Raw genomic sequence first — 11,147 nt, 5'->3', positions numbered from 1 at the left:
GATTACGAACGGCAGTATGCATCGCCTATAAATACATGAAGTCGTTTTATGAAAAATATCTGCTATAAATACTTTGTGAACTCGGGAGTAGCTTGTATGTTACCTTTCTTTTTTTCGGGATCTAATTGATCAAAATATTACAAAAATTAGTGGATGGAAAGAAAAATTATTATTTGTTGGAGGAAAGGAAATTCTACTAAAATCTGTTATACAAGCTATCCTAACCTATGCTATATCCGTCTTTAAAATTCCTAAAAAATTGCAAAGAAATCATTGACGCAATATCACAATTTTGGTGGGGATGACGAGGACAATTAGAAGAGGATGCATTGGATGACATGGTGGAAGATATGTGTTCCAAAAGACCAAGGAGGCGTGGGCTTCCAAGATATACATTGTTTCCATCTAACTTTTTTTTAAGATAGCGAACCACTCATGCCAAGCGGTAATCTGGCTTTGTTAGCCAACCAAGCATAGCGGCTGATTGATAACCTGGAATCTTTATGTGCTGCAATCTTAGGAGCTAAATATTTTTTAGGTGGCGGTTTAATGAACGCAAGTCCAAAGAAGGGTTTCTCTTTTACCTCGCAAAGGATCATGGTAGGAGTTAACTCTCTAAAGAATGTTTATATATGTGGCGAATTGGAAATGGTCAAAATATTGATATTTGAAAAGATGCATGGATCTCGAATTGTACAAATAAGAAAATTATTACTGTAGAAGGGCGCATCTTCTGTCAAAGGCCTCTGATTTTATTGATCCATTCATGAATTCTTGGGATGAAGAATTGGTGAGACAAACATTGTGGCCAATTAATGCACAAAGGGTGCTCGAGATCCCCTCCCTATGCATAATATGTCAGATTTCATTGCTTGGAGTTGCACAAAAAATGGCTTGTTCACTATTCGATTGGCTTATTTGGAGGAATGGAACCAACAACATAAGAGAAAATTGCAACATACAAATGGTATGGATAGAACCAATGTTAATCCTATCCCGGGGAAGATCTCAAAACTATCTTGTCCGGCAAAGGTAAATTTTTTTCATTTGCGTACATTACATGGAACCCTCCCGTGCCATGTTACGCTTACTAATAGACACATGAAAGTTTTGCCCATCTGCCCATCATGCTCAAATGGGCCAGAAGACATAAAACACATCTTGTTTCTATGTCAGAAGGCGAATGAGGTTTGGGACAAGTTAGGATTGCATGAGGTGATCAATAGAGCTTGTGCCGTCGATCGACCGGGAGAGGCAATTTTTGAATTTTTACTCCTTATGCCAGACCAAGAATTATCTATATTTGGTCTCCAGAACACACGTAAAGTGATCGCTATAACAGCTTGGTATTTATGGTGGGATATACGTAAACTGGTTCATGAAGAAAAGTTTCAAGATGCCCATCAAACTTCGATGGGGGATCGTGCTATAACGGCAAACTATGTTAATACCAACTCCCCTAAGGCAACCGGTAAAATAGGGGGATGGACTACTCCTCCGGTGGGTTTTTGTTAAACCGAATGTTGATGCTTCTTTTGATCATGGTATGCTTAGGGGCACGGCAGAGGCTATTCTCAGGAGTAAATTGCAAAAAACCACCACAATTGCGTCGCTTGGTGCGAAAAACCACCGTTTTCATAAAAGTTTGCAGAAACCACCGTTTTTCAGTAATTTTGTTGCACAGAGCACTAACTGGTCGCTTGACCGCGTTTTGATAGAAAACCTGACGTCCCGGGCCCAGCCGTCAGGCCACGTGGCAAGGGGCAGACGGCGCGCGCATGACGCCCGTTAGCGGCGCTCCCTTGACCTGGTTCGACCGGACCAGCTTGTCCCCGCGCCACCATTCCCCATCCTCTCACTCGTGACCTAGTTCTCTCTCGCGCCCTCCATGGCGACACGCAGCGGCGGCGGCGGCGGCTGCGGCGAAGGAGAGGACGAAGGAGAGAAGGAGCACCTGAGGCCGGAGGGCGACAACGCGGTGAAGATGACGGGCGGCGGCGGTGAAGTTCCTGCCGCATCTAGCCAGTCGTCGGCGTCGTACGACGTGGGAGCCAGGTCGGCGGCGGCATTGGCTAAGGTGTGGAAGGCCAACCCTAGCCAAAGCCACCATTATACCTCTGGTCTTGGCGGTGTCGAGTAAGATTTCCTTCTCCTACCTCTATGCATCTGCCAGCTCTGTGAAATGTAGAATTAGGGTTAGCTAGCTTGTTTACTTAGTACTGCTGTTGAATGTGTTAGATGTAATTATTGTTGTCAAAGATGTAGCAATTGTTTGGTTGTGCAAAATCCTAGTTCTGAATTCCTGTAAATAATTATTTTATATGCTCTGAGTAGGTTTGTAGTAATTTAAATACTTCTGAATGTTGTAAATAATTTTGTTATATGCTCTGTATAGGTTTTAGGCATTTAAATACTTCTGAGATGATGTAAAAAAATTGTGTTGTACATGGTTGTACAACTGAAGAATTTGTACATGTGTGATGTAAATTATAACTGGAAAAGGTTGTAGTCCTAACCATTGTTATTTTCTTTTGCTTTTGTAGCTTGGATGATGAAATTTGGGATGTCAGGTTTAATTTCATTGGAGAAGATAATTATGAGAGGCAGATAGGGGAGTCTGACATAACATTCAGTCATTTGGTAGCTATCAAAGAGGAACAAGGTTATGATGGAAGTTATTCAATGTACTATCCAAAGGTGGTAGGTGCTGGGCATGCAGGGATGGACCTGATTATGTCAGATGACAATGTGGAGGAGATGCTTGATTTGTATGCAGAGAAAAAAGTAGTGAACATAACTGTGATCAGTGCCAGCAAACCTGACTTGTTTGCATTAAAAGACCTTAACAAAGGGGTTGTATGTGAAGATCAAGTGCCCATTTCTGAGATTGGTAATCCAATTGTTTATGAGATAAATGATGATGGTGTGTTGTTTCAATCACAAGGCAGTTCTGAAGCTAATGCACATGAGTGTACCCCAATGCAGCCAGATGACTCTCAAGCAGAGTATCTGATAACTTAGCAGAGTTGCAATTTGCAGAAAGAGAAAGAGAAGGAGATTGTCATTGTAAATGACAATGTAGATGATAGTTCAGAAGGAGAACAATTTGATGATAGTTCAGAAGGAGAAGAACTTGATGATCCAGAACTGAAGCAAAAGATTCGTGAGCTAAAGAGGAAGAAAAAAGATCCTAAATACCACATGGAAGGTGATACAGATCCAGAAGATCTTTTCTGTGAGGAGGATAGTTCAGATGAGGATGAGGTTTTAGTACAACAAGCTCCACCACAAAAATTACCATTTAGAAGAGGGCCAACTGACAGATCTCACAGCAGTTCTGCAGCAACAATAGAACCAGATTATGTGCCCTCCTCTGATGAGAACATGGAAGATTTTAAGTGTGAATTATCAGATGAGGAGGAGATAAGATATGTGCCAAATACTGGCAAGAGATCAAGAGCTAAGAAGAGAGCTGTGAGGAAGTATTATAATGAGGAACTGCAACAACCTGAAGATCAAATTTGTTGGCAGATGTGTTTTGAGGATGTGTATCAGTTCAGAAGGGCTCTAGTGAACTTGCATGTAACTCAGAGGAAGAATTTCCACTATCATAGGAATTGCAAGGACAGGATAATAGTTGACTGCAGTCAAGAGGGCTGCAACTTTCATATGACTGCCTCACAAGTGGGAAAAGAGAAAACCTTCTGCATAAAGAAACTCCAACTACAACACACATGTCCTGTACTTGGTGAGAACTGCAAAGTGCCCATTAAGTATGTGGCAAAGTCAATTGAGAGCAGCTTAAGGACAGATCCTAGCACATGTGTTGATACTGTGATAGAGAACACCAAGGAAAAGTTTGGTGTGGAGGTAGGCAAGAACAAGGCATACAGGCAAGAAAACTAGCTTTGGCAGTGGTCCTGGGTGATCAGGAAAGGCAGTACACAAGAATCAGGGACTACCTTCAGACAGTGCTTGACACAAACCCTGGATCTAGATGTATAGTTACTACTAGAGTTGTGAGAGAGCACCCAAGTACCAATCCCAGATTTCATAGGTTGTTCATGTGTCTTGGAGCATCAATTGAAGGTTTTTTGAAAGGATGCAGGCCATTCATAGGTATGTTCATTGTTTTCAAATTTCAAATTATTTACATTGCACATTTAATCATCTTTGTAGTCCTAAAATTGTGCATTATTTCAGGTTTGGATGGGTGCTTTGTAAAGCTGAGCACAGGGCAACAAATTCTAGCTGCCACTGCAAGGGATGGTAATAACAATATCTATCCTATTGCTTTTGGAGTGGTTGAAGTAGAGAACACACCTAGCTGGAGTTGGTTCCTCACACAATTGAAAATAGCTATTGGTGGAGAAAAAGGGCAGTTTGGATACTATACAATTATCTCTGATAGGCAGAAGGTTAGTTCTAGAGCTCTAATTAAAATTGCTTCTCTCCTTTATTGTTCATGCTTGTTGTCTATGTAAATGTTTGCATGTTTGCTACTCTCTTATGTACATGTTTGTTAAGTATTTACTATGCATTTGCATGTGAGCAGGGACTTCTAAATGCCATAGATGCAGTCTTTCCAAATTGTCCTCAGAGATACTGTTTAAGACACATATATGCTAATTTTCAAAGTAATGGGTTTAGAGGGGAGGAACTTAAAAAGTATATAGATGGTGCTGCATATTCTTATACAAGACATGGGTTTGATGTTAACATGGAGAACTTGAGACAAGAGAGCCAAGAGGCTTGGGAGTGGCTAAGTAAGATAGAGGAGAAAACATGGGCTAGATGGGCAATGGACACTAATTATAAGACAGACCTGGTTGTCAACAATTTAAGTGAAGTATACAATAAGATGATCTTGGATGTAAGGGGGAAACCAATCCAGACAATGTGTGAGGGTATTAGGACCAAGTTGATGGTTAAGTACAGTTAGAAAAGAATAGGGGGCCAAAATGCCAGGTGGGAGATAACTCCAACATACTCAGAGAAGTTGGAGGAGTCAAAGAAGTGGGCTAGGAACTGCAAGGCACAAATGGCTGGTCCAGATCTTTATCAGGTTCAGAGTGGGGAAAATACTTATGCTGTAAATTTGGCACAAATGACTTGTGGGTGTAGAAGATGGGACATGACAGCAATCCCCTGCCACCATGCTGTGTTTGCCATATATAAATCAAAGCAGCATCCAGAGGATTTTGTCTCTGCATTTTTCAAGAAAGAAATGTACATGGCAACATACAATCCTATTATATTCCCAGTTCCTGGGCCTGATCTTTGGACCAAGACACCTACCAGAGACATTGACCCCCCAGTTTTCAAGAAGAAGAAGGGAAGAAAGCAGACCAAGAGAAGAAAGGGTCGGTTTGAGGTGCCCAAGCCCAAAGATACATCTAGAGTTGGCACAATATCATGCAGCAATTGTGCCATCACTTCTAATGAGAAAGAACAAACATGAGGTACACAACCTCTTCCTTCATTTCATTTTGCATTGCAGATCTCTAATTTATACTAACATTCTTCTCTCTTTCCAGCCCAATAGGAAGAACCAAGCAACTGCTTCTACTTCTACTAAGCCTCCAGCTGCTCCAAAGCCTCCAGTTGCTCCAAAGCCCACAAGATCTACAAGTACTTCTACTAGGAACACAAGGCAAGCAGCTCCCACACCCAAGAACAAAAGACAATCATCAAGTGCTGCCAGGACAAGCAGATCAACACCCACTACAAGAGCTGCTGGTAGGGCACCTTATGCTCCTCCAAGAGCTGCTGCAAGTCAGGCTGCTGCTGGTCCTTCACATGGACAGAAGAGGAAGAGGAAGCCTACCAAGTGGGATGATTATTTCACAGCAAGTGGAAATCACTGAAATGGAAAGCTTACTTTGGTCTAACTTGACCTGAATCACCTAAGGTTTGTTACTCTCCTTATATGCCTCTCATTACAGAAAACCTGTAGAAGTTTGGTTATTTGTTGATAAAACCTACGGTTAATTCTGTCAATTTCTAGGTAACAGGAACATGTAAGTACCGAATTCTTAAAACAGGGTTGGTGTGGTGAGTTCTTAAACCAGGTTACTCATGTGTGTGTGCCCATCATTTGGACACCAGGAGACCTCTCAATATAAGTACACAAATGAATTGGTTCAATTATTTTAAATAGTTTAGAGTGAAGAAGATTGGGTTGTTCTCGAAAGGCTTTTTTAGGTTCTAATTCTTTATTTTATCATGTAGGTGTTCATGTGCGCCCACCAATGGATGTGTACATGGCGCAAACTCCATGGCTCGCGGCTCTCAAGTTTAGTTAGTTGTTAGTCTGCTGATAAGCCACGACCAACTTAGTGGTTCGTTCTAGTACTGGGCATTGTGTCATGGTCAGTTTTGGTTCTAATTCTATAACTGCGCTCAGACTGTACCTCATCTTGCAGTAGCTGAATCTGACTAGCCTTGGTGGCCATGTAATTCAGCTGGATCTAGTACTGGTGTCTGGTGCTAGTGTTTAGCATGTCTGGATCTAGTACTGGTGTCTGGATCTAGTACTGGTGTTTGGATCTAGTACTGGTGTCTGGTACTAATGATCTGATTATCTATGGAAGTTTCAGTTTCATTGTCTTAATTCTTTTTTCTGGATTTAAAAGTGCAAGATCGGATGGAGATCAACGTACTGTGCTTAGGTCCAGGAGAAACAACCAACGGAACTGTCTAAGGCAATTTTTGCGAAGACATTTTACTTTCTAGGGGAAAGGTGCAAATGTTCCAAGGGGCCATGTGTAAATGCATTAGTGACTTGATCCTGCCCCTTTATTTCAGATAGGCATCAACCCTATGTTTGGGTGCCGTCGACATCACGACACGACAAAATAGGCATCAACCCTATGTTTGGGGTGCCATCGACAACACGACAAGAGAAGGTAGGCATCAACCTATATTTGGGTGCCGTCGACAACACAACATGACAAGATAGGCTCAACCCTATATTTGGGTTCGACAACACGACACGACAAAATAGGCACCAACCCTATGTTTGGGTTCGACAACACAACACGACAAGATAGGCTCAACCATATATTTGGGTTCGACAATATGACACGACAAGATAGGCTCAACCCAACTTAGTCTCAAACATACCTCATAATTCAACTAGCATCACAAACAACAAGACAGAATAGATCAACATGTAGCATCACAATAGCCTCAAACAACATGACACAATAGTCTGAAAATACATAATAATTTAAGCACTCCATCATCATCTTCACTCCTCCAAGATTGCCTTCACCATCTTCAGCTTCATCTTGTTCTCCTCTCCAACCTTCCAAAGGTCATGTAAGTTATATTCAAGTTTTTTCTTCTCCTTTTTGAGCTCAGGAGCAACCTCTTCAGCCACTTCAACCTTATTTTTCAGATCAAAGTTCTCTTTCTCTAAGTTGATCATCTTGTCAGCTGCATCTAGAGGTATCTTCTCCTCATCCACATCCATCATTATTTTCCTATAATTCTCCTTGTGCACAGACTTTTGAACAGATTCACAAAAGTCCTTGGTAAGCTGAATGTGCTGGTTGTACTTTTCCTGTACCATCTTAATTTCTGCTTCTAACTTGGAGATCTTCTCCTCATTAGCTAAATTATCTCTAATTCTGCCTGCCTTGGCTTCCTTATACAGATCCCAGAGTTTTGTCAATGAATTCTTTAGTGCATAAGGCCATTCATTGTCCACCCATTCCACAACACCACAATTGTTACCCTCCTGCAACCAATTTTTTTCCTCTTAGTTAACAATACAATAAACAGATAAGTGAATTATAAACAAGTGCATAATTTTTTGGGTTACTTTAATACAAAAAGCATAGCATTGAATTGCATTACCTATATGTAAATCATTTATACATATTTCAATACAATAAAACAACATCTCTCAGTTCTGTAAAGTTAGTATCTACATCATTCCTAAAACAGAGCCATTACATTACCTATATCTAAATCAATTAATTCTAATCTAAAAAACAGAGCTATGTCTAAGAATTCCAACAAAATAAAGTAACAGAGCTATATTTAGATCTAAATCTTATTTGCTACTGACCTTCTTGGCGCAACCATAAAATCTACGGCCAGTGTTCAGCCCATCGAACACAACAAGCCTCTCAGGAGCATTCCCATGCTTGCAAAGGTGCTTTCCAGTGGCATCAATGCCTGACCAATCCCTGTCCTCTATTGTTGCTGGGCGCTAAGTAGAGCAAAGTGGAGAAAATCAAAACAAATGCAATCTCTCATCTGAAAATCGAAAATCGCAAACCCTAACCCTAGCCAGAGAGCAGTGGGGATACTCACATATGGTTCCTCATCGACCTCATGTGCCAGCTGCGACACCGAATCTGAGCTCGTCTCACCGTCATTCCATGACACCATGGCTGCGGTCGCCGTCGACGACTGATTTCAGCTGGCAACGGCGGCGGCGGCGGGGGGGAAGAGGAACTAGGTCACGAGCGAGAGGATGGGGAATGGTGGCGCGGGGACAAGCTGGTCCGGTCGAACCAGGTCAAGGGAGCGCCGCTAACGGGCGTCATGCGCGCGCCGTCTGCCCCTTGCCACGTGGCCTGACGGCTGGGCCCGGGACGTCAGGTTTTCTGTCAAAACGCGGTCAAGCGACCAGTTAGTGCTCTGTGCAACAAAATTACTGAAAAACGGTGGTTTCTGCAAACTTTTATGAAAACGGTGGTTTTTCGCACCAAGCGACGCAATTGTGGTGGTTTTTTGCAATTTACTCTATTCTCAGAGATGATAAAGGAAGGTTCATTGTTGGCGGAAATTGGAGGAAGGATTAGTGTGCTGATGTAGTAACAACAGAAGTATTGGCTCTTAGGTTTGGCTTACTCCTTGCACAGAAGGTGGGTTGCAATCGCCCTATTGTCAACTCTGACAATATGGAAGTGATTGCCACGATGAAGAATTGAGGACATCAGCGGAAGCGGCGGCGGCAGTGTTCGATGATTGCTACTTTATGGCTTGTGATTTTTCGATTACTAGGTTTGAACATTGTAATAGGGAAACAAATAAGGTTGCTGATGAATTTGCTAGGCTAACAAAATTTTCCGTGACAAGGTATTGTTTTGAGGAGCCTATGGAGGATATTGTATATTGTGAGAGGTTAAGCTTGACCTTCTTTAAGAAAAATCTTTGAAAATTAGTAGTCTAGCATACGTATGTTCAAAACTAGTGCGATCATTTGCTGTTCAAACGAGTTCGTGTGTCTTCAGGTTGGATCCTTCTGATCTACACTATCCTTCATCGGCGGCGGTTGCTGTTCTGCTGCGCCGGTCCTATGGGGTCTTAGCACTTCGATTTTCCGACTGTCTACTACAACAAGTTTTGTCCGGCTCCGACGAGGGAGGGGCGATGACGACGGCGTGCCTTCTGCTCGCTTCAGTGCTTGTAGTCGTCGCTAGATGATCTAAGGATCTGGATGTATTTTTTATTATTTCTGGTGTTCGTTGTAAGGTCATGATTGAAGATCAATAGACCGGAAGTTTTTTGTTCAAACAAAAAAAAGTTCTGAGAAACAATGGGTGCCATTTCAATTTCCGTACTGGACAAAATCTGAACTTCACCAATTAAAACTTGGAACCTTGTGGTCAGGCTTAGCTTGGGTGTAGACATGTAAGGCCATTAGTGGACACAACAGGGTAAGATCATCCAGTGCTTTTCCTATTTGGGTGCATCATCTTTCTTTGCGGCCTTGGACTAGGCTCCACTCGACCTCCTTTTCAGGGAAAGCACCACATGGTAACCAAGCTCAGAGCACTGATCCTTTCAAAAAAGAAAAAGAAACTCAGAGCACTTCACTAGGCCATGCTGAACCAGTGACAGTGTGGCCGCATTTCCTAGTTGGCGCCCGTTATATTGATGGGCCAGGCCCCTCCAAAGCATTACGCGTGAACTGTAAAGCTCGAGCGGGGACGCTGGCTCCCTTTTTTCTTTTATGGTTTTGGGAAGCTTCGGGTGGCTTTCAGTCGTTTTTTTCCTGCTGGTTTTATGTGTTTGTTTGACCGGTTTTCTTACAATTTTTCTTTTTTCCGTTCACCTTTTTTCCAAATCATGAACTTACATAAATTCATGAACATTTTTCTCAAATACGTGAACTTTTTTCAAAATTAATTAACTTTTTCATATTAGTGAAACTTTTTTTTTCAGATGCACGAACTATTTTTAACTTCATGAACTTTTTCAGACTAGTGGACTTTCTTTAGAAGTGTGATTTTTTTCAATTCATGAACATTTTTGAATTCATGTTTTCTTTCAAGTTCAAATTCATGATTTTCAAAAATTCTAGAATTTGTGGACTTTTTTCGAATTAGTGAACTTTTTCGAAATCTACAAACCTTTTTCATTGCCATGAACTTTCTTAAAAATTCAATGGTCAAACCGGTCAATGGGTCAATAACCTAACGGTCAAATAAATAAAACTGACAAAGAGCATGCCAACGAGCAATGGGCCGCGGCACAGCACATGTGCAAAGATAACTAATTCTCATCTAGATAAGAATTGTAAATCTGATTAATTTATCCCATCAAAATCTAAAATTTAGGGGTCGGTCACATAGATAGCAGTACAATCACAGTCCCAGTAATAATTAAATTAAGTGTAGAACAAGGTACACTTTTTTGCAATGTAGTCGTTGGTCATGAGTTGGCCGCGTATGGCCGTAGTACCCCACGTACGGCAGTCTGGTTTGCAGGAGGACCAGACATTCTTGTAAAGGCCTGTTTAGAACTCAGTCGAGAAGTCTAAGTCGACTGATGTCAGCATTCTGCAGATGCCCGATTCGATTTCCTTGTCGTTCCTTCGTTTCCCTTTGGGCTTGTTTAACGTGTACATGGCTTTCTTTTGTCTTTTTTTTCTTGTCTTCTTATGTGGGCTGCTTTTGCCTTTATTTTGTTCTTCCAAATTGCTTGTCTCGTGTTGGGCTTTTTTTTTCTTGCTTGTACGTGGGCAGCCTTCTATTGTTTTTTGTTCTCTTTCTTTTAGATTGATTTATTTTCTTTTTTTTGTTTGTATTTAGGCTGTCAAATATATGGGTGTCTGTGTCAGCTCTCCCAGTCGATTTGCACTGTAGTGTGTCTCAAACAAACATAATTCATACAAAAAGTGTAGT

The 11,147-nt window shown here is 41.5% G+C and overlaps 1 protein-coding gene across 1 annotated transcript; it reads right to left on the bottom strand.

The window, feature by feature from the left end:
* Positions 1 to 7,252: 7,252 nt before the first annotated feature.
* LOC125533029 lies at positions 7,253 to 8,403 on the bottom strand. Its single transcript, XM_048696833.1, has 3 exons — positions 8,326 to 8,403; positions 8,078 to 8,221; positions 7,253 to 7,744 (listed from the first exon to the last, which is right to left on the bottom strand). Exons 1-3 carry the CDS (start codon positions 8,401 to 8,403, stop codon positions 7,253 to 7,255), a joined length of 714 nt encoding a protein of 237 aa, XP_048552790.1.
* Between the last annotated feature and the right edge of the window lie 2,744 nt (positions 8,404 to 11,147).

The sequence above is a fragment of the Triticum urartu genome, chromosome 1 (genome assembly GCF_003073215.2).
Source record: "Triticum urartu cultivar G1812 chromosome 1, Tu2.1, whole genome shotgun sequence".
Taxonomy (NCBI): domain Eukaryota; kingdom Viridiplantae; phylum Streptophyta; class Magnoliopsida; order Poales; family Poaceae; genus Triticum; species Triticum urartu.
This window is presented reverse-complemented; position numbering and strand designations above follow the sequence as displayed.

Bases quoted from the DNA above. Each gene is read 5' to 3' on its own strand.
- LOC125533029 (XM_048696833.1), bottom strand. From the start codon at position 8,403: ATGGTGTCATGGAATGACGGTGAGACGAGCTCAGATTCGGTGTCGCAG. The intron at 8,222-8,325 runs GTGAGTATCCCC...TGCTCTACTTAG, and splicing joins AGGTCGATGAGGAACCATAT to CGCCCAGCAACAATAGAGGA. The intron at 7,745-8,077 runs GTCAGTAGCAAA...AATTGGTTGCAG, and splicing joins TTTATGGTTGCGCCAAGAAG to GAGGGTAACAATTGTGGTGT.